Here is a 24,467-nt window from a genome sequence, read left to right as displayed (position 1 = left end):
GACTCTGAGCTTCAAATACATATCTGGTTCTAGACCAAAGTTGCAGTTATTCATGCCCAGAGCTGAAACAAGGGCATCTTCTAGAGGTAAGTTTCAGTATCGAGAGCTTTCATTTTCAAACCCTAGAAGAAGGAAGGCTAGAATATCTTTATCACCGGTAAGGAGTGCAGTAGTAACAAATACCCCTACAAGATCTATCTCTACTCCTCCTGCTATTAGATATCAGCCTAGACTGCCATCAATACATATCAATAGATCACTTGTCTATATGGCGTTGCCTAGAGCTCATACTTTTGCCACCTTTAATGGTGGGAACCCTCTCTTATTAGCTCAAAGACATGACATACCAGTAGCTGCCCTCAAAAGTATACCAGAGTTTACTGGTGAAACTTCTATCTCTCCCTCAGAACACATTCAAGAGGTTGCAAATGTCTGCAATATCCATGGTATTACAGAGGATGATGTTGCAGTTAGGCTCCTAGCCTCATCCTTGAAAGGAAAAGCACTACAATGGTATGGAGGTTTAGCTCATGGTTCTATAACAGATTGGGACGGATTAGGAGCAGGATTGTGCAAACATTTTGAGGATAAAAGTGACTATTTGTCACTTTTAGAACAATTGACTACTATAAAAAGGGCCCCCCATGAATGTATGACTGATTTCAACTATAGATTTCAAAAGACATGTGATATAATACCTACTTCAGTGAAGTCTACCCCTGGTAATGCCTTCTTGCATTACCTTAGAGCTTTTAATAGTGATATTGCCACTACAATCCAAACTATGGGAGGAGATATCTTGCCTAATGCTTATGACATAGCAATAAGGGCAGATAATATATTGATACAAGGAGGTAAGTTAGCTCCAAGGCCTCCTATGCCTTTCTTCCTTGATGTTCCAAATCATCAACCAACAATGGCTCCTCTTCCCACAACTTCTACATCACAATCCCTTGTCCTAGTCCCTCAAGCTTCCACATCCTCAAATGGGATAGATGAAATCAAAGAGATGATGCAATCTCTGATGCAGAACATGGACAAAAGAGAGAATAACCTTGATAAAAGATTGCAAGATCAAGGGAAGAAGTTAGAAGATCAAGGAAAGAGGCTGGAGGATAATTTCTCTATGATGTAGAAAGTGAGCAACAAGGTGGTGACTTTAGAAAGATAGCAAGCTCAAGGTAGTAAGCCTCATCAATTTCAATATCAAACTCCAAGCAGTGGTAGGCCTCCAAATCCTAATCATTGGAACAATTCTTTTGATCAGAGTAGGCAGGGTGGCCGTGCTTCAACCTCAAATGTAAACCAAAGTAGGGCTATAGTCCCTCAAAACAATATGGCTCAAGATCAAGATTTTTGTCCCTCCTGTAACTACTCCTGTGCCTATTGTATGTGTCAGAAGGCTGAATCTTATTTGGCTTTGACAGTCCAAGAACCTGCAGCAAAACAATCATACAAGGAGGACCGATTTAAAGATGCCTCAAATATGCAAAGACAGGGTGATTGCTCTTTTATGAATCATCAAAAGGAGGAGCATTGTAATGTAAACCAGAATTCCATTGCTCATAACACTAGAAGCAAAAGAAGAGCTATGGAAGATGTTGTCCCTCTTCCTCCCAATCAAGCCTCAACTTCAAATGCGATATCTCATGAGCAAGCAGCAAATAATCAATCAAGTACCTTTCAGCAGCAAAGGCAAAATCATGGTAGAAAAGATACAAGTGATCCTCAGGTTATTCCATCTCAACCTCATATAATCGCAGCTCCCAAGGCTTCTACCAAAACACTTGCTATGCCATTCAGTGTAGTAGAGCAAATGAAGAAGACAAATGTGAATATCTCTATGTGGGATGCTATTGCTACTATACCCGTGCAAAAGAGGTTGCTGTAGCAAGAATTGGAAAGAATTGAACCAAGGATCAAACACTCAGTATGGAAAGTGCCACAAGCCTAGTACAACCATCAAGGGAGGTAGAAACAAGTAAAAAGGTTAGACCTCCTCCATTCTATGTTTCTCTAATTATAAGGGGCAAACTAGTCCATAATTGCATGATTGATTTAGGGGCTAGTAGTTCATGCCTAGGTGTTGCTGATGCTTTGGGAATGAAATATGAGCCCATTGTTAGGGATGTATTAGAGTTGGATGGTAGTACTGTCAAGACTGTAGGGATCCTTAGGAATGTGGAGATGGCCTTACAGACATGCTCTGGTTGTACTATAACCCAAGATATCTCTATTGCTGAGGTCAAGCCATATTTTGCCATCTGTCTGTCAAGAGACTTCACTGCCCAAATAGGTGGTTTCATATCTTCTGATTGGTCATATATGTCTTTCAAGACGAGATATGGAGCCAATGCTTCAATTAGAGCAGAGCCTCAAGCCCTCCATCATACTGAATCTTACACCCCTAATCTCATCAACATGAATTGCCCTATTCTAGACATGGATGAGAATGACATAGTGAACGAACCCACCACTTCCCTAGCAGAGATACCTGATTTTTTCTTGGATGAATGGGCTAATGCGTATCAATTTGACCCTATGTCAGAAACCCTTGAGACAGGCCTCAGTACATATTGTATATTGGAGAAACATGCTCTAGTTCCCAATCTTGTGGGTACTGAAGATGATGTAAGTGGGATATGGAGTATTTACTTTGATGGATCAAGGAATAAGATTGGATCAGGGGCTGGTGTGATGTTAATTTCTCCTGCACAAGTAAGGTACTACTTCTCCTTCAGGCTCCAATTCAGTTGCATTAATAATGTAGCCGAGTATGAATCCTTGATTCAAGGTCTCCTACTTGCTCAAAAAAGAGGAATTCAAGCCTTAAGGGTGTATGGAGACAATAAGTTGGTGGTTAATCAAGTGAGAAACTAGAATACCACCAAGAATGGTTTGCTCAAGTCTTATAAAAATAGGGTATGGGATTTGCTTGAAGGTTTCAATGCATTTGATATTCAAAGTATCCCTAGAAAAGAAAACAGACATGCTGATAGACTTGCAGCAATAGGTGCATCTTATGATGTGCCAGGAAATCTTGAGGAGGAGAAGAAGCAACAAATGAGAGTGGTAGTAAGGCCTGCTATCCCTGATAACAATATTCATTGGCAAGTGTTTGAGTCTGATGAGCAAATTGTGAGCTTCTTGCAGAATAAGGCAAAATTTTCAGAGAGAAATCAGTGAAGACTGCAGGATCAGTATGGTGATCAGATCATTCATCTCAGCTCCAACAAGCTGCCTAAAGGTCTCATTACTCTAGAGAGTGTTTTCAATCCTGATGACCAAGCAAGAGGCAGGGCCATGAACCTAGTTGCTGATAAAGATGACTACACTCTAGTCATGATCGCTGATGGAAAGTCCTTAAACATGGGGAAGGTATGTTCTGAAGTTGAACAAGAAAATTTTATTCATCTATGTCAAGAATTTAATGATGTATTTGCTTGGACATATGATGACTTAAAGGGCTTTGACCCAAGGTTGTTTCAGCATACCATAGATCTAATTAATGATGTAAAACTAGTAAGACAAAAACAGAGGCCAGTGAATCCCAAGATTGAACCCCTAATGAGAAAAGAGCTATCCAAGTTGATTGAGGCCAATATAATTTTTTCCATCAAACACTCATCATGGATAGCAAACCTTATTCCTGTTAGGAAGAAGAACGAAGAAATTAGATTGTGTGTGAACTTTAGGGACCTTAACCAAGCTTCCCTTAAAGATCACCATCCTCTCCCTTCTATGGAGCAGATTTTGTCCAAGGTCAGTGGTTCAAAGAGATTTTCATTTCTTGATGGATTTTCTGGCTACAATCAAGTGCTGGTTAAAGAGTCTGATAGGTACAAGATTGCATTTACCACTAAATGGGGTACCTATGCTTATTATAAGATGCCATTTGGGCTAACCAATGCAGGTGCTACATTTCAGAAGGCAATGGAGATGGCCTTCAAAAGATTGATTGACAAGTTTGTCTTAGTTTACCTTGATGATATCACTGTGTATTCAAAGGATGTAGAAGATCATTCTGATCATTTAAGACAGGTATTCCTAAGATGCAAAGAGTTTGGGATTTCCCTTAACCCAAGCGTGTCTTTGCTACTAACCAAGGAAAATTATTAGGACATATTGTATCTAAGGATGGCTTAACCATTGATCCAGAGAGAACAAAAGCAATACTTGCCCTCCCTCTTCCCAAACACAAGAAAGGGCTGCAAAGTTTCTTAGGTAGGATAAATTTTGTGAGAATATTTATCCCTAATCTTGCTACCATGGTGAAACCTCTTACAGCTATGCTCAAGAAAGGTATGGTCTTTGCATGGACCAAGGAAGGGAAGGAAAGTTTTGAAGAGATCAAGACAGCCATAGCCTCAACCCCTACTCTCATGAATCCAAATTTTGAGAAAGACTTCATCCTTTATACCCTAGGTGGTGAGTCAAACATTTCTGCTGTCCTGACTCAAAGAAATGATAAAGGTGACGAGCAGCCCATAACTTTCTTTAGTGAAGGGCTTAAAGAGTATGAAGATAAATACAGCTATGTAGAGAAGCAAGCCCTTGCAGTCATCAGAGCCTTAAAGAAATTTAGACACCTCCTGTCTCATAATAAGATTCATTTGTTAGTATCCCATGCCAGTGTGAAGAATTTCCTTTTGAGCAAAGATATTAGTGAGAAAAGAGCTGGCTGGATTACTAAAGTGATGGAATATGATATTGACATTCAGATTACCAAGCTGGTAAGAGGGAAGGGGTTGTGTAAGCAGATTTTATCATCTCAAGAACCTGATGAGGAAGCTGCTATGATACTGACAGAGCAACAAGAGGTAAGAGATAGCGACCCAAGGAGTTGAATGGATGAAATGATGAATTTCTTATTAGGCAATGGATACCCTCAAGGATTAGATAGAACTAAAAGGAGATAGTATAGATTACAGTCAATTCCTTATGTCATAGTTGACAATGTCCTCTTTAGAAAAGATTTTAATGGAGCCCTATTAAGATGCCTTGATACAGACCAAGCTGAAAGAATGATCAAAGAACTTCATGATGGTCCTGATGGTGGTCATTTCTCAGCAAGAACAACTGCAATGAAGATCATGAGGGCTGGTTATTACTGGCCATCTTTGTTCCATGACTGTCATAGGTATGTAAGGAAGTGTGAAAAATGTGCCTTCTTCTCTGGCCAACAAAGACTTGCAGCTCTTCCCCTTCATCCTATTCAGGTGGACCAACCTTTTGTTCAATGGGGATTGGATTTCATAGGTCCTATCAATCCTCCTTCTAATTCAGGTCACAAATGGATTTTAGCTGCTACAGATTACTTCACCAGATGGACAGAGGCAGTTGCATTGAAGGATGCCACTGAATCTTCAGTTGTGGAGTTCTTTGATGGAATTGTGACCAAGTTTGGTACCCCTTCAACCATTATTTTAGATAATGCAAAATTTTTGTTGGAGCTCAGATTTGTGCATGGGCAGTGGATCATAATATCTATTTGAGCACATCATCAAACTACTATCCTCAAGGTAATGGCCTGGCTGAGTCGTCCAACAAGAACTTGATTAGGATCATGAAAAGGACAATAGAAGATAACCAGAGGTGTTGGCATAAAAAACTGAAGACTGCACTGTGGGCTGACAGAATAACGCCTAAAAGGTCAATAGGGAATTCACCATTTGTGTTAGTTTATGGCAGAGGCAAGGCTTCCAATTTCATTGGAGTTCCCATCCCTAGAGCTAGCTCATCAACTAGAGTTGATTGAAGATGATGCCATGATAGTAAGAATGGCAGAGCTGATGGAGCTGGAAGAAAAGCGAAATAAAGCTATGTAGACCCTAGAGACACACCAGCAGTAGGTAAAAAAGAGTTTTGACAGGAAGGCTAAGGCCAGAGTCTTCAGGGAGGGAGATTTGGTTCTGAAATGGGATGCAAATAGGGCAAAACCAGGAAGACACTCAAAGTTTGATGTATTGTGGAGTGGTCCCTATCTAATTGTCAGTTGCAAGCAGGCCAATGCTTTTCAGTTAAGCAGGCCTAGTGGTGAAATTTTGCCCATCCCAGTCAATGGGATTTATCTCAAGCCATGCTTCTGATGAAGGTTGAAGGTTCCATGTACATAGTTAGCTTAGTTTCGTTTCCAGTTTGTTCCCTGCTTTTCCAAGAAGTGCACGAGCACAGGATTGTCCCCGTGAGACAACAAGTTTTGAAATTTTGAAGGGTGCAGAAGAGGAGCTTTCGTCTCTGGTTCCAGTTGCAGAGAAAGGGATTTCAGGGTTTTCTCTCAGAGGTAGGGTTAGGGTTTCACAGTATACACAGGATCTACATCTTTCGACTCTGTAGCCCAATGGATGCTTCAGGCCATTGGTCTTATGCATAGCAGGCTAGCATCCCTCGTGAGTCGCCAAAAATGTTACATATTGTGCCCCCCCCCCCGCCAAATATTTGAATTTTAAATACTGCCTGCCCAACAGTCACTTCCCGGTTTAATATTATTTTAAACATCCCAGGAATATCAAAAAATTAAATGATCAAACCTTATGATTTATTTCTGCGGGCCCGTAAGTCCCCATCATTGGATCAATCTGGATCAACGGATGGCGCTATGTTGCTATTGAAAGTTGCACGTTGTTTTGCATTAGTGACATAGCGCCTTTCGGCCGCGTATCAGGTGGGTCCTCCCTTTCCTTATTGTTTCTCTGGCGTCGGGTTTTGTTCTATCCACGGTGTGCGCTATGGCGCTATTGAAAAATTGGTGTTCCTCGTCGTTAGCGACATAGCGCCCAGACGGAAAGTGATACTGCAGCAACATCAAAAGGAAGGTGGGTCCCAAGTATGTTCTGTTGGATGCCAGGGATGAATTTGTCATATACGTCAGCAGTGGTCAATCTTTTCATTGGTTGAGGTATGACTGTGTAGAATGTGGGCCCTGCGAGGACTTGTCAGATAGGTTGGCACGTGGCCAATTCTCATTGGTTGGTACACTGATAGATCGGATCCATCTTGCTCGCCGCCAGATCTCAGAAAATCAACGATGGGCGCTATCTCGCTATGGGAAGTTGCTCGGAGGATATCCATAGCAGCATAGCGCCTCGGCGACGCATGGCACAAGTGATGTAATGGACCCGCCTTTCTCCAAAGTGATATTACGGCTCGTCCTTGGCGGCAGTTGTCAGGTAGGTCATAAGTACAACGGTGGCGATATTTCATTGGTCCATTCAGCCAACTCAGTGTGCAGCTGTACAATTTTGTTGATTGCCGTAGATCTAAGGACATCGACGGTGGGCGCTATCTCGCTATGGGAAGCTGCGAGGAGATTATCCATAGCGACATAGCGCCATTGTGCCACGTGGATCAGTGGGGCCAGATCTCGCCAAGACAAGGACGCCAAGTTGTGCCAGGTGGTTGCCAAGTGGATTCATGGACCAAAAACTTTATGGAGGCAAGCGCAGTAATACGGCAAGTCTTTATGATCGTCAGATCAAGGAAGAACAACGGTGGGCGCTATCTCGCTATGGAAAGCTGCGAGAATATTACCCATAGCGACAGCGCCTAAGCGACACGTAGCAGGGTGGGGCCGAGTGTTATGAAACTGCAGGGATGGTACCAGTTCGGGCCGAGTCAGATGCAAGGTGTGTTGAGGTGTTTCGTGGGCCCAGAAGTTTTAAGGAGATAGCGCAATATTATGGCGAGTCTTCATGATCGTCAAATCAGTTCAAATCTACGGTGGGCGCTATCTCGCTATGGGAAAGTGCTCGGAGGATACGCATAGTGACATAGCGCCTCGGTGACACGTGTCCCAGTAAGTCCGGTGGAGGTAGTAACAGTTTGACGTGCTGGCAGATAATGTGACTGTCGCAGTCAGGGTTGCAAGGTGGTGCGGTTAGTAATGAAAGAGATGGTCAACTACGTAGGACTCCCACGAGGTGGCAAGATAAAAGGAGGTTATTGGTCCACATGGTGCATTTTCGTTGTGAGATTCGGCTGACTCACTGACTCTGCTGATTCATGCACCAAAGAATGATAAGAAATCAGGTTTTGCCGCGCGATTTGATCTCTATAATCAATCCCAACCAACCCAGAATGAATGCGAGATAAGGAAGAACACTCCACCTCCGATCCAATCCATCTACCTGGTCAGAGTGGCTTAAAGGCGCCATTTCTGTCTTCTCAAGGCATTATTTGACATAGAGGATCAGATATCATTGCGTCTGGATCTGTATCCAAATTAAATTTTCTTCATGATTGTTCTCTGCAGGACTTAATGGCAGGTTGTTGCGAAGTAACTTCAGTTGGAGGACATCTCAGTTATGCTTGAGCTATAAAGGCAACTTCTAAGAATTTTGTAAGGGGTCGATCATTCTCTGTTGTTCTTTGCTGTTGCTCTGCAATTCCAGTGTAAAATTCCCCTTGCCTCTAAACTACATGATTCCTGCCTTATCTCGTTTAGCCATTGGTATGAAAGTGCAAGAATTCTTTGCCTCTTATTGGTGTTTTGTAGAGATCTATGATCTGCATGACTGTATCTCCTTGGCCTATGAATGATAATATAAGTGAATCTCTCTTTCCTTGTGTCATTCATCTTGGTCTTCTGATCTGCATGTGGTTATTAGATTAAAGCAAGTCTGAATGTGTATATCCTTAGTTTCATTCTGGTTCAAAAGTGCATATATGGGCAGAGTTTGGTCCGAACATGCTATTTGGTGTATCACCTCTTTAGATTAAATTAGGTAGATTTGCTTTTATGCTCTCCTTCTCCCTCTTCCTCTCCAAGAGTAGTTAGGTGCATCCTGATAGTAAGAGGAAGCCGGCCTTCTCCGGAGACTCAACCTCATAGTTCAAGTCCCACAGCTTGGAGGTTGTTTCCATGTTTCACTAGGTTGTCCTCATGCATAGGCTTTGGACAAGGGTGCAAACCTAAGTGACAACAGGTCCTTTTGTGAAATGGTGGGACTTCTTGCCTATAGTGCCTATAACCAAGGCTCAAGTCATCATAGGGTCGCTCTCTACCGTGGCTCTCAATGGAGAGTTGCATTACCCTTGACCATTCTTGAAATAGTGGGGCTTCTTTCTTGTATTGCTTACAACTAAGGTTCAAAAATTTAAAAGGCTTGTTAATGGGCAGGTGAGGACTAAACCTCTTGCTGATGGTTGTGTAAAAGAGGTTTGGAAACCTCCTGATTTGGGGTGGATCAAAATCAACTTTGATGGTGCTTCTAAGGGACCCTGGCCCATTTGCGGCAAGATATGTTGCTAGAGATGATTTGGGTAGTATCCAAATAATTGGTGCAAAAAAACTTGCAAATGGAACCAATAATTAAGCAAATTGCCTGGCCGTAGTCAATGCAAGTTTGATAGCAAAGGAGATGGGTGTTAGGAAGCTGCATCTTGAAGGTGATTCTTAGATAATCATAAATGGTATTTTCAAAGGAGAGATAGATTCCTGGTATTTAAATAAACATGTTCAAAGAATAAAAACTTTGTTTGCATGATTTGAGGAATTCAATGTAACGCATGTATTGCATGAAGCCAACGAGGTAGCTGACAAATTTTCCAAGGTTAGGGGTTTCTAGTATCAGACCAAGAAGGCTTTGAAATGCTTGAAGATTTTAGGAATATTCAGATTGGGGATCTATCCTAAGGTGGCGGGGAGTTTGTTTCATTTGTTTAAAAAGGTGGTCTTTTTTTTTAATAAAAATTCCCAATTTAAAATTATAATATAATCTAGGTGCGATGCCGTAGGTGAAGGCTTTTGGAGTAGATTTGAAGAGCACGAGTTGGCGGCACGAGTATAAAAGGTTGGTATTAATGTGATGTTGTGGTAAGCTTAGAGTAGGTATGGGGTAATGACATTGGTTGCCATCATGTTTGATAATACAAGCCTCATTTGCTTTCTAGATTGTTCGCCAGTTTTGAGACACCGAAGGTATTCTTGAGTGCGATGTCTATAGGGTTAGTTGTGGTGGAAGCCAAGGATGGAGACAAATTTCTCTTTGGTTGAAGACAGACATTCGGCCCCAAACAAATCTGGATATTTCATTGTTGTTTTTGCCATGGGCGCTGCAACTTGGCACTCCAGGGGAAGCTTTAATTGCAATGAGGGTTAGGTACGGTTTCAATTATTGGTCTGGCAGAGCCAGGAGTAGGGTTGAGGATGCTATAGGGACCATGGCGTGTGATTGATGGTGCGGTAGTGGGCTTGCAGCTATGGATTGTGTGGAGTTTGACAATGCCAAAAGGGAGGCAAATTGCGGCAGCTCGGAAAGGATGGGAGTAGTTGTTGTGTGTTCAGAATGGGAAAACTGAGTGGGAGCTTTGTGAGCAGGAGCAAAAGAGAAAGATGAAGTCAACTCCCCATAAGTCGAGTGCAAAGTTCAGTCCAGAGCGTGTTGTAGGTGTGGTGAGGCAGGTGAAGGAAAGGAAGATGGGCATGGTATACACCCGTGGGGGTACATTCATACCCAATCTGTCCAGGGAGGAGATGCTGCAAAAATGGCTCAAATTGAGGTGTCCTAGGTCTATTTCCTTTTTTTTTTTTGAAGTGTTGTTCTGGTGTGGCCCATTGTGTCACTGGGTAGTATACTTGAATGTAGATCTTCGTGTCAATGGCATTTGAGTAGGTGCTGGTAGGTGGGGAATTATTGTCTATGCTGTATAGCGAATGTAATTGTATGCTAAGAGGCAATTTTGGGTTTATGGGTCTGTCACAGTTCAAATCTGCCATTAGAGTGGCTTTCGTGTATTCCTTTTTGCAAATATTAATATAAAATCTTATAATTACAGATTTAAAAAAACTAAAATAACCGGCTCGATCAAAAAATATGATGGGACTGATTTCTTGCATTGGGTCCTTTTGATGCCTACAGTCCTATAAACCATATTCAATTATGATCAATTGTCAAACACAAATAAAGTGTTGCATGAAGAGACGTCCCTAGGGTTTTGAATAATGATCTGACATACTGAAAATTATGGGAATTGAAGGGGATGTCAGCCCTTTTCAGAACTGTATCTTCTGTTCCATTTAATGCATAGAAATAGAGAAAGGTAATCTCAAGGAAACAAAAGTTAGAAATGTGTAAAATGATAGAAGGGAGAGGATTGTCATTGCATATTCAACTGATTGCATTAACCTTTTAATATTTTAGTTTCTTTTATATTAGCTGTCCTTTTGCTGCCCTTCTGCCATCTTTAAAATTTAACAAACTCTCTGCCATTCTGAAACAGTTTCTCCACATCCCTGCATTCCCCTAGCCTGGAAAGTTGGAGAAAAAATGTGAAAGACAACTTGTAATCATACTGATTATGCCAAATTATCATGCAATTTCTTTCCAAATCATGTCAAGAGGAGTTTATTTTTGTTTGCATACCTTGGGCAAGTCAATTGATGATCATACACTCGAGAATAAGGAATTATAATCCACCCAAGGTTTTTAACTGCTTGTTAATTGTTGCCCCCAAATCATTGGTAGGTTATTCTATTTTTTGTTCTCTGGAAAACATCCTGTTCCCAACTAGGATACTCAAGAAATATAATCATTTCAATCACGATGAAGATGCGCACACAGTGAGTAATGTATGATAGAAATGGAGATATAGATAAGGGTTTGGAATGAATCCACATGCATTTTTTCATTGAATGCATCCACCACATGCATTTTTTCATTGAATGCTGTATTCTATCATCTTTTCCTCCAGAAATCAAGTATTTTATGTTGAGGTATAATGTTAAACTTTTGGAAGTAAATGTTTTCATTTTTTCCTTGTTTTAGAAAGCTATACTCTTTGTTTGCTTCAATGTAATCTAAATAGCTCTCTGTGGGAATTTATTGTGTGAATGTATTAACCGAATTATAATACTTGTATAGAACAGTTGACTGTCCCCAAGCCTAATTTGGCATGTTAGAGAATCAGTAGGATTGACTTGCTTGGCCATAATTTGATTGAACGTGGTTAAGCTTGAAGATTTTGGGAAAGAGTACTAATGTGTTTTCAAACGTGGAGTATGTAGACAAATTCATCTTGAACTTCAAGTCAAAAATGGCTATATGCCTCTTTTTTTGTGGTGGAAGCAGGTGGCTTGCTTAACCAGGCCTGTTGGATAAGAGATGTACATATTTCAGCATATTTTTTCATAATAAAATGATTAAGTTTAAAGAATATAAATCTCTGATTACCCTTGTATTTTCAATGCTGGCAATTTTTCAGCTAAATGTCTAAAGTTGCTTAAAGCATAAGCGTTAGTTGTGACTATACCCAGAAATAGATGAAATCTGAACTTCTGGATATTACGAGGTAATTGGTAAATGCTTCCTTGTTAATAACAGAGACCAAAAGGTCAATTTATACAAAAGAATGAGACGATGTTTTCTTAGGAAACGATCTTAAAGAATAGAAACATTCTATTCCAGAGAAAGCAAAAAACGAAAGCAAACTAAAGCTAAAGATATTTACAAGATAACCATTAACTAATAATAGACGTCTTATCTATTATTGTAATACCCTCCCTTAATGGTTAATCTATCTAACACACCAAGCTGTCCTCTGAATTTGACAAACTTATCAGGACCAAGAGGCTTGGTGAGAATGTTTGCAGTCTGATCTGTGGTAGGAACATACTGCAGATCTATAGTCCCGTCTTCAACCAACTGTCGTATGTAATGACAATGAACATCCACATGCTTGGTTCGTTCATGGAAGACTGGATTCCGTGCTAACTTGATAACGCCTTCGTTATCAACAAACAGAGTAGTCGGTCCTGCTGGTGACATCTGCATATCCCCAAGCATCCGACGAAGCCAGACAACTTCACATCCTGCCTTAACAGTCCCTCTGTATTCAGCCTCTGTAGAAGAGAGAGAAACTGCCTGCTGCTTCTTGCTGGTCCATGTGACCGCACCGGATCCCAAACTGAACACATATCCAGATGTTGACTTTTTATCATCAACAGAACCTGCCCAATCTGAATCTGTGAACCCACTGAGTTTAGGATTAGAACTCCGAGAATACAAAAGTCCATAATCAGAAGTGCCCTTCACATAACGAAGCACACGCTTTGCTGCCATCCAATGATCAGCCTTAGTAGCTGTCATAAAGCGTGAAATATAGCTGACTGCGAAGCTGATATCAGGCCTAGTAGCAGATAGGTAGATGAGGCTGCCTACTAGTTGCCTATACGTAGTATCATCAACGGAAGGAGAATCAGACTTGACTGATAACTTGAGACCTTTCTCCATAGGTGTAGATGCAGGTTTGCAATCCTGCATTCGGAATTTGTCTAACAAGGCCCTGGCATATTTGGACTGAGAGATGAATATACTAGAAGACTGTTGCCAAACTTCAACACGTAAGCAATAATGCATGAGCCCAAGGTCAGTCATATCAAAAAACTGGCATAAGTGTTGTTTGATTCCCTGAATCAAAGATGCCGAACTGCCAGTGATGATCAGATCATCCACATAGATAACCAGAAGGATGATGTCACTGTCAGTAGTCTTGATGTACAAATTTGAGTCTGAAGAACTCCTCTCGAAGCCTTGATCACTGAGGTACGTATCAATCTTGATGTACCATGCCCGAGGGGCCTGCTTCAAACCATAGAGAGCTTTTACCAATCTGAGAACTTGATGGTCTTTACGAGCAACCTTGAAACCAAGAGGCTACGTCATGTAGACCTCTTCATGGAGATCACCATTCAGGAAAGCACTCTTTACGTCCATCTGATGGACCTTCCAGCCAAACTGTGCTGCCATGGCTAGGACTAATCTGATGGTGCTCATCTTTGCAGTAGGAGCAAAGGTCTCCTCATAATCAATGCCCTGACGCTGAGAAAAGCCCTTTGCCACTAAACGAGCTTTGTACTTATCCAAAGTACCATCTGATTTGTATTTGATTTTGTAGACCCATTTGCAGCTAATGGGTTTCTTCCCTGGGGGAAGATCAGAAAGGACCCAGGTGTTGTTCTTTAGCAAGCTCTGGTGTTCAGATTGCATGGCCTGTTCTCACTCTGGAATTCCTTTAGCCTCGGAATATGTTTGAGGTTCAAACACACTATGAATGTTGGCCATAAGAGCAAAGTTAATAGAATTTGTAGTTTTGCTCTTTTTCCAAGCAGTTCTCCCATCAATGAGCTCATCATCATGAAGATCAGCAAGTGTCTTAGCCCACCACTTAGGCCGGAGAGGAGAATGACCAACAGTAGTACTAGGAGATGCTTGATCAGCAGGATCCTCATCAGAAGAATCTGGATCAAACTCAGGTGAAGCATCTTCAAAACGAGGTGATCCTGCAGGAGAAGCCGGAGGTGTCTGTACAGGTATCACTGGCAGGACTGGAGCTGTAGGAGCTACTGGAGCCCTCCCATCAGGTGGACCTAATGGAAGCCGAACTCCCAAATCATGAACCTGCATAGGCTGGTCTGCTGGATCAGGAACAGGAGAAACAGGCATGAATGGTCCTCGCTACCCATCAAAGACTACATCGCGGCTATATATGAGACGAGATGTCTCAACATCAATAAGGCGGTAGGCTTTGTGAAGACTGCTATATCCAGCAAGCATCAGTTTCTGACTCTTGGCATCCAACTTGGTGCGTGAAGCATTAGGGATGCAAACAAAAGCAAGAGAGCCAAAAACCTTCAGGTGACTGATTCTGGGCTTGCGACCTGACTAGGCCTCTTCCAGAGTTTTACCTTTGACCGCCACTGTGGGTGACCGGTTCAACAGATAAACTGCAGTGTTAACTGCTTCTGCCCAAAAACGCTTTGGAACATGTCTGTGTTCGAGCATGGAACGAGCCATCTCGGTGATTGTCCTGTTCCGACGTTCAACTACACTGTTCTGTTGTGGCGTGTGGGGTGTGGTGAACTGGCGTTGGATGCCATGTGTATCCAAGAAGCTGGAGAAAACATTAGAACAAAATTCCCCCCATTGTCTGATCTAAGAGTAATAATAGATTTTCCAGACTCTTTTTCAACTAAGGGTTTAAACTTCTGAAATACAGTAAATGCATCGGATTTCTTTTTAAGGAAATACACCCACATTTTTCTACTGAAATCATCTACAAACAACAGAAAATACCTGTACCCAAGAACAGAAGGAGTGGCCATAGGGCCGCAGATATCAGCATGAACAAGCTGAAGTACTTGAGAAGCTCGCCAAGAATCGCCACTGGGGAAAGGTGTGCGATGTTGCTTCCTAGCCTGACATGCATCACAAACTCCAAGGTGTTGGGTTTGAATCTTTGGCAAACCAAGAACAAGCTCATCCCGAGCAAGTTGTGAGAGATAATGCACATTTAAGTGCCCATATCGTTGATGCCAAAGTGTGCTGATGGAAGATCGCCGAGCAGCCATAGCTAAGTCCTGAGAATCACCAGAATCAGTAAGTCTGAAAAGACCATGATCCTCAAGACCAACTGCAACAGTAGACTTAGTCGCCCGATCAATGATGGTGCACTAATGTGAACTGAAGGTGATTGCCAAGTGTGGAGAATGTCGCAGCAACTGACTGACCGAGAGTAGATTTAGTTCCATCCCTGGAACGTAGTACACATCAAGGAATATGAGCTTCCTCCCAACAGACTGAATTTGAATGTTGCCTTTACCAACAACCGTGTACTCTTCACCACCAAAGATAACAGAATTTGAATAAGGCTGGTAGTCAGTAAACCAGTCTCTGCGGTGAGTGAAATGTCGAGAGGCACCTGAATCAATGTACCAGGCAAATGACTGCACATGATCTGCGGGTCTTTTAGCCATGAAGGTGTAAAAGGCAGATTCCACCTACTCAGTGTGCTCTGCACTGTTTGCTTTGGGTTGCAAACCTGATTGCTTAGACTGGGCAGCTAAGCGTTTCCGACATTCAACCTTCATGTGACCATACTTGTGGCAGTAGTTGCATTGAATGTTCTTCTTTCTGGTACCATTGGATGCTGGAGCAGAAGACTTTTGCTGAGATGGTTGCTAAAATTTGCCCTTATCCTTCTGAAAGGATTTCGCTTCAAAGGCTTGCTCAGTGGAGGTGGAACTGGAGTTGCTACCAAACTATTGTTTCTACCGATCTTGCTGAAGCAGCAGGGTGCAGAGATCAGTGAACTTTAGATCAACACCAGTAGATGTGATGTTGAGAGTCTCGATAAAATGCTCATAGGATTTTGGTAAACTCCGAATAGTGATTACCACAATATCCTCTTCCTCCATCTTGCGATCGATGGCAAGTAACTGATCACGGATTTCCTGAATCCGATTCAGGTGTGCCTGGAGCGAGGTGCGCTCATCCATGACAATAGAAAACAAAGTGTTTTTCAGAAAGAAGGCTCTGCTCTTGTCGGAAGTCTCATGAAGACCTTTTAGATGTGTCCAGATTTCGGCCGCTGTCTTGCCAGATGGAATCTGAGAAAGCTGGTCATCAGCTATGGATAGTTTGAGAAGCATTACTGCCTCTCGATTGTTCAGATCCCATGTATCTTGATCAGGACCTGGAGAAGTCGGACGCTGCTTAACACCCAAAACAAGTTGATCGGTGTTTCGATATTCGAAGATTGCGATGATGCGCTGCTTCCAAGTTCCATAATTGCGACCATTGAATTTGGAATTATGTTCGAGCAGAATATTTGTCAGAGATGCCATGGCACGTTTTTCAATGAAAAATTGTGAAAATCTGTGAAGGCATGTTCTTTGAGGCAAAAATACAGAAGACCCAGAAGAATCAGAGAATGACCCAGAAGAGAGCTCGAAAAACCCAAAAGGAATTTGCTGTCGTTTTCTGAATCCGCTGGCTCGAAAATCGAGGCACAAAAATCGAGGCACCCAAAAAAACGGACGACAACCCAGTTGAGCTCTCGAAAAACCCACCAAGAATCTGCAAACAAAATATTTTTTCGACCCCAAAAAATTAGGGTTTCGAGCAAAACCCTAGTTGGTGGATTTGAAGGTCGGATTTGCAGAAAAATGTCAATTTTCTGTGAAAAATCAGACTTTTATTTTCAGAATAGGGACTGATGGACTGATAGAGCAGTAGAGATGAGGATTTCAAACCAAAAAAAGGTGTTACAGACACGTTTTTTGTTGCAGATTCAGGAAAAAAAGACTGCAAAACACGGCTCGCGATTTCCAGTCAAAAATGAGCAAAACATAACAGATGCAAGCAAGTTGAAGTCGCGTTTTTTGCAGATTCGAGCTTGAATAATTTAGAGAATGAATAATTTCGAAAATAAGGTTCAGATAATTTCAATAAGAAATTATTATTTTCAAAAAAATTCAACCTTGCTCTGATACCATATTACGAGGTAATTGGTAAATGCTTCCTTGTTAATAACAGAGACCGAAAGGTCAATTTATACAAAAGAATGAGACGATGTTTTCTTAGGAAACGATCGTAAAGAATAGAAACATTCTATTCCAGAGAAAGCAAAAAATGAAAGCAAACTAAAGCTAAAGATATTTACAAGATAACCATTAACTAATAATAGACGTCTTATCTATTATTGTAATACTGGAAACCGATGTTTTGGATGAAACTGCAGTTATGTCCTCTACCCTTACGGCTGAAATCTGACAAAATTTGGAAATCTAACCTAATATTTAAATTTAAATGTAGATTAGTAAAAATATTATATTGTTGAAAAAGTTTCTCTAGATGGAACATAAAATGATAATAAGCATTTGAAAAGCAAAGGAAACCAAAACAAGAATCATAGAGACTATACAAACTATAATGGCACATGCATAGTTTTATCACTATATTATCTCCAACACCAAATATTTATTCTTTAGAGGATCAATGGGGAGGTTAAGAATCTGACTGGTAAAAGTGATGAGGGCTGCAAAGTTGCACATAGGAATATCATCATTTTTGAGTGTTTTTATTTATTTTCTTCTCTGTTTTCTCTGCTTTCTCCACTACTTACTATCATCGAGGTTTCACTGACATACAAATTAAAAAATGTTTAAACATCAGCTTTCTGAAGTTAACACATCATGCATCTGAGAAGACAAAAACAGTAACGGATGTTTCAATGGTCTATTTTATCTTGAACACCAATTAAGTATTTCTTCTTTCTTCCAAGGTCAACTATTTGCACAATTCATCATGGTGTTTGTCTGTTTAACATTTTGGCACAAATAAACATTGCAATCAAACAGAGATTATTGGGACTCCCCATTGCCCTGAAGATGGTTAAGGGACTTCTTGAAGTCCCTAATCTGTCTGAGGGATGTTAAGAGGCATCTCTTGATTTTGCAGGGTGTCAACCATGGTAGATATGTTGTTACATTATAGATTAATTAAAGAAGCTGATCAATAATTCACTTCATCATCAAAGTAGCTAGCACTAGCTATTTCGGTGTGTTGATTTCTATTTTAAATGCTTTTTGAAAATGAATCAGCTTGTTCAGAACAGTTACTTTTGGATAGTTCTAAAAGAAGTTAGTTTTTGTTACACCAGTTTATGCATGTGAAATGTCAGCTTCTCCCTTAAGTAGTCTTGAAAAGGGCACATTAGAGTGCTAACAATGTTGAAAGCAATACAAGGCTAAACCATGGTATTAATGCAGTGTTGGTTACCCTTCTTTATTTTCTATTTCTCATTCATGTTTCCCTGCCATCCTAGGTCTTCAGTCTTCCTTTGGGAAGGCCGGTTGGAGAAAAAATGTCCACGATGAAGCAGGGAAAGACATTGATAAAAACTGGTTTTGTTTTTCGTTCACACTTGCCCTTTAGTAGTTTTAGATCTTATGCAAGCTATATGATTAATGTCATAGCCATTTGTGGCATGGTCTTCGAAGGTTCCCTCTTAGGGGGAACATTATAAATGAGCATCTCCAAAATGTAAATGCTACTTGGTGATCACCGTACATTTTGAGAAATGGCATAATGCACCATAATATTTAATCGGGTAAGCAATGGGAACCCAAAATTCTAGTAAACATTTATTTCACTTGCCATGGATGGTTTTATTTATATGAAGTCTAGTGATGGATTGCACCAAGAGAAAAAATTCTTGTGCTTTTTAAACTGTTAGATTCAATAGTGTTGGAAATGGGTAAGAAACTTTTTTAGGCTACCAGTGATACTGCTTCGCAATCCTCAGCATCTACAATGCTTTTCATGGATAAAATCCCAATTAAAACTGCGCAGTCTCAAATTTTTGATGCTACAATGCTTTTAGTTCTCATGGATAAAAAGCCAATTGCAAGATGAGTGGGTCAAGTCCCTAGACGAGGCAGGTTCTAGTAAATATATTTATGATGTTATATTGATCTTCAAATTGATTAGAAAATAAATTGGGAAAAGTAACCTGTTTGTCTTGTTGCTTGTCGCTCGTTTCATCTCCTTGCAATTGGTTTGTGCACAAAAGAATGAATTTGGAGAGGATGTTTGTCAGTGAGGATTGAACATGATCAAGCTATAGTAGGAAAATAGAGAGTATCGAAGCTATCTTTCTGGGCATTTTTAGCACTTCTACTTTTTTGTTTATAATAGTTTTTCTTAGAATATTTTGACAGTCCGACCTTTTTACTAATTTTTTTTTTTTCTACTGTTAGATTTAGTATTAGATGCAAACTTGCACACTAAATATTTGTTACTTAATTTTGACATAAATTTATGTTAATTAATGTATATGAAATAAAATTTGGCATGGAGTGAAGAATATGTAAATTTTCAGTTGTTTTCCAAGTGTTTAGTATTGCCTCTGTGACAAGTTAACACACCCACAATTTTTGGAGTCGTTTATGTGCCCAAGTTACGTTGATTTAAACATTTTTCTTGGTCAAGCAACTTTAAATTACATTTCTTCTGATTTACTCTCATTCATGGCCCTTCTTGTCCCCACTGCCATATTAGATGATCAAAATTCATCATTTTCCCATCATTGTTAAATGTCTTCCTTATTTTTCTTGCATCTTCCACACTTTCTTTGTGATGCCTAATCATTTTGCGGTAGTTATCCTTACACTCAAAACTAGTAACTTGATTGTTGAATTAGATGTTATTGACATGAATATTTTCATTTATTTGCTGGTATTTAGGGCATGGTTAAGCGAGAAACAAGGTTTACATCTAAATGCCCTGCAAATGAGATAGTATCAAAACTTGAGGAAGCTGCCAAGCCTCTGGGCTTCAATGTCCAAAAACGAAATTACAAGGTAGCAACTTGGATTGGGTTTTCCTATAGTGCATCTTTGAAATAGTTCCTTATACCAAATTGGCTTTTGATTTTAAGGCCAGCTTCAAAAAATTGTTGACTTTCATGAACTTCAGCAGGACAGGTTATATGAGGAAAGTGTATAATTATAGAGGTCGTGTAATCTTGTGCAATTCTGACTTTTCCATGCTTTCAGATGAAAATGCAAGGTTCAAAGACTGGACGAAAGGGTCATTTGAATGTTGCTACAGAGGTAATGTTTCATTAAGGCTGCATGTGCTGCATTTGTTAGAGGAAGCTATAGTCCTCTATGCTGTTTCTTTGATATATATATATATATATATATATCCCAGCAAATAAATGATTTTCAGTTAATAGGCTTTACGCTTCACTTCCACAGAGTATGTTCTTAAACCAAAAGAGTTATTTGATATCTTCTCTTTTCCTGAAGGTGTTTGAAGTAGCTCCTTCCCTTTACATGGTTGAGGTCCGGAAGGCTGGAGGTGATACTTTGGAATTTCACAAGGTGAGGCATAGTTAGAACCTAAATGTTGCCCTTGCCTTTTCTACTTTCAATTGGATTTTTGAAATGTTGGTTTCATTTTTGAGCTGCCATCTGATATTGCTGTTATCTTCTTGTAGTTTTACAAGAACCTGTCAACAGGCCTAAAAGATGTAGTATGGAAAGCTGAAGATGATGTGGAAGAGAAGAGCTAGATTTTAGTCACTTTTACTAAAACACATGGGAAAGTAGTCTGTTCGACATTTCTCTTGTAACTTAGTGGTTTCATTTTGTTGGGTTTCATATAAATAACTGTTTATCTTGCCAAGGTCTCCTCTCTAGTTTTGTGGTGTTGAAGGTGACTGCAAATTCTTTGCAAATCTTTACTTGGATGTAATCAAATGCTTAGTTTGAGGCTGTTTGTGCTCACTTCGGGCTCATTAAAAGCTTCTACTACAAAGCTATACAGCAACTTAAAGAGTGCACTCAACCTTGACTACTCGAGTTTTGGATGTTTTTTGTATTATTCAAATTTCATCTTATACGTGTAGGCTTCCCTTGTGTAGTCTTGGTACCTGCAGAGTATCAAAAATTCTATCACCTGTCCAGCTAGGGGAAAACTTTCAGTGAATGCAACGATGCATGAATTTGTATGAGTTCCATATATTTGTAAAGTGAATAAATTGAAGTTATTATTTGTTTCTCAAGTGTGTTGGTTAACATTGAGAAGATGCTTCACTAGAAGCTTGGTACCATGTATATTCTTTTACTTGGTATATTTTTCTATTTAGCGATTTTTCAAAAATCCTATCAAGGAAGGGTTGCAAAAGAAGCCTGTATATGTTCTATATATTTGTCTATTATATGGATAGACATATTATACTTACATATGGATGCAAAGATATTCATCAACTAAAATTGAAGTCATTAATTTGAAGTGTTTGTGATGGTTTAAGTTGTATAAGTATAGGAATTTAGAAATTTTGGTGAATTCATTTTAAAAAATATTTTAATAAAATTGTCTTAAATGTGAATATTAGATTAATTATTAACATTTATCATTATTTATTATTGTATGTAATTTATGTACGTTACTTAATGTTTATTCTATATTTATATTAATTTAAATCTTTTTATAATTAGAACATATGATTTGAAAAATTTAAGATATCCTGCTTATATTTTACTAATTTATCATCATAATTTTGCATTCTTTTTATTTATTAAAAGAATTCATATCAATAATGAAAGCATACAAATATTTATAATAAATGTAAAGATTGAAAAATGATATAAACATTTTCATTTTTAAATCTTTTAATTTTAAAAAAAAAATTGTTTTAAAGCTTGGCACTTAAATGATGGTTGATTTTAAATGTATTCTTAGTTTAAAGTCATCATGTTCTATAAATGTTTATTTTCTTAATTAATCAAATTACTAACCCTTCAATAAAATATATAATTTGGAATAATATCTATTCTAGCAGCCTACAAAATATTAAAACTTAAGCTAATATAATATTATATTCTACAATACAAGATAAGAGAATATTTTTGTATCATAATAAAATTGCAGTCCAATTTAATTTTAATTAAGTCAATATAATCATACTTGAGAAAAGTTTTTAATGAGAATATGGACAAGTATCTTACATATATTTTTCTAATAGTATTTTAAAAAATAAACTAAATATGTTTTTAACCTAAAAAATGATCAAATGTTACTAAACAGAATGAAAAAAGTTAAATGTTTTTTCTAATTATATTAAATAGTATTTTTCTTAAATTAAATGTTGATTTGTGAACAAGTTTCAATTTAGTTTGTACTTTTATCATATTTTGTAAAGACTCTTTGAAGGATAAACTTGGGTCCGTAGGGTGATACCAACACAAGAAAGGAAGCATATAACAAGAAAAACCATATGTCATGTTGTGATCTCAATAGTTGTCAAGGAGTCTATGAATTTATAGATTCTGACATGCAATTGCATCATTGACGGATGTCATCATTCAACAAGGCATGCAGTTACCTAGGAGTGGATGAATCAACAACTACAACACCTCCACCATCATCAAATGCACCATTAGGTTCATCACATCTTGTGCCAACTCCATCATCATCACCTACACCAATAGGGTCATCCCTGCTTGTGTCACTTGCATCATTAGAGTCATTGGGGCCCATTTAGCATATATGTTTTAGTTGCCAACGTATATGTGATAGTCTTTGGTGGAGAGGAGACTCAAATTTGTTTATTTGACTCTTGGCTTATTATTAACTAATCACAAAAATATCATAAAAGTAATACTTTTTATTTATTTATAGAACACTCTAGATTGATACATGAACAATATGCAATATAGGGTGCAATAGGTGGTATGACAACACCATATAATACTTGTTCTACTAGACACGTGGGGCTGGGAGATAGAACACCTAAGGTAAAGTTTTTAAAATATTCTTAAAAATACAATAATACATTGGTTCCTAAATATTGTTTCTTAATTTTCATGCCACTAAGTATATCCTTTCAAGACACTAGTTAGATTCTCCAACTAGGAACAATACAAGGTTCCTGAAGCCAATCTACTAACTCCTCACACACAAGACCTTTCAATGGTCGAAACCCTCATTTAGTTAATTCCCCTACACATCATACTACATAAATTGATTGTACTCCAACTCTATCCAATCATGACATTATTCCTAGTTTGAATGTTCTTACTTCCAACTTTCCATATATATAATGCATAGCAATATGGGGCTTTACTATTTCTATGATAAAGCTTGTCAAATGCACAAAATGCTTTTGTTATTCCACAATATTTCTTAATGAAACTAATGGCTTATATCACCCAAATCATGAACTAAAAACTCCTAATGACCCACTAGAGGTCTAAGGTCATATACCTACCTAATCAAATCCAGAAGTATGAACTCACGAAGTTTCAAATGCCCAACTTGTAGGCAAACCCCAAATGTTGTCCTATTAGACCTAGTAGCCAATTAGGCCTCTAGTGACAATTTTCTCAACTTTCCTTAGAATTTTTCCAAATCACTCCCAAAAAAATAACATATTTGAGTACTCATTTGGCTTCTTTACAACATAATAAAAGATCAGAATCAGTTGTTTTGGACCAACTCACCTAATTAGCCAACTATGACTTTTTTAAGGGTTAAATCACCCCATTTTTACAAAAGACCCTACCCAATACTTGTCATCCAATCTTGTATCTTTGTACAAAATGTTACTTTGACTCTAGTTAAAGGAATATGTGACCAATTTGACTCTACAAGCTTCCCACATTCAAAAGCCCAAAATTTCCCTCAATAAACCATCAAAACTAAGGCTTGATCAATGTCGCCCTTCTAAACTCAATCTCAAGAAAAGAGTGGTTGATTCACCTTCCCCTTAACACATACTAACTAATTCCATCATAAAACATTTCCCTTATGAAGGTGGATTATCTACTACAATAATTAGTGTTCTTTCTACCAAACAAGCAATTTGGTGATCACCAACTTCAAACACTTATCTACAAGATCTGGTTATATATTACATGTTATTTCATTATCATTCCATGAGAAACAAAGAGAAAAACATTCATGGAATGACCATTAGAGGCTTAAATGTGTTCGAATTATCAAGACTATGTAAGGACCTTCAAATCTGTTAGCAACAACTTGAGAAAATGCAATTACCACATTACCTTAAATCATCCACAGAGGTTAAATAGTATCATATCTTTATGTTTCAACCATCCCAACAAAAAAATCAATAAAATGCTTATTCAATCATGTAAAAACATGAAGAAGTTGCTAAAA

The 24,467-nt window shown here is 38.9% G+C and overlaps 1 protein-coding gene across 1 annotated transcript in view; it reads left to right on the top strand.

Annotated features, from left to right (window-relative positions):
* The window catches only part of LOC149535127 (CBL-interacting protein kinase 32-like), a 44,226-nt gene extending 22,878 nt beyond the window's left edge, over window positions 1–21,348 (top strand). Inside the window, exons 11-14 of the mRNA XM_089807858.1 lie at window positions 20,024–20,140; window positions 20,336–20,392; window positions 20,591–20,665; window positions 20,782–21,348. Of these exons, the coding sequence (XP_089663984.1) occupies window positions 20,024–20,140; window positions 20,336–20,392; window positions 20,591–20,665; window positions 20,782–20,856 (324 nt within the window). The 3' untranslated portion in view covers window positions 20,857–21,348. The remainder of the gene's footprint in view (window positions 1–20,023; window positions 20,141–20,335; window positions 20,393–20,590; window positions 20,666–20,781) is intronic.
* Window positions 21,349–24,467: the final 3,119 nt, after the last annotated feature.

Source organism: Cupressus sempervirens, chromosome 10 (assembly GCF_028749045.1).
Source record: "Cupressus sempervirens isolate cs-2001-9-10 chromosome 10, ASM2874904v1, whole genome shotgun sequence".
Lineage (NCBI taxonomy): Eukaryota > Viridiplantae > Streptophyta > Pinopsida > Cupressales > Cupressaceae > Cupressus > Cupressus sempervirens.
Note: the sequence above shows the minus strand (reverse complement) of the source record. Positions and strands in the feature narration are given on the sequence as shown.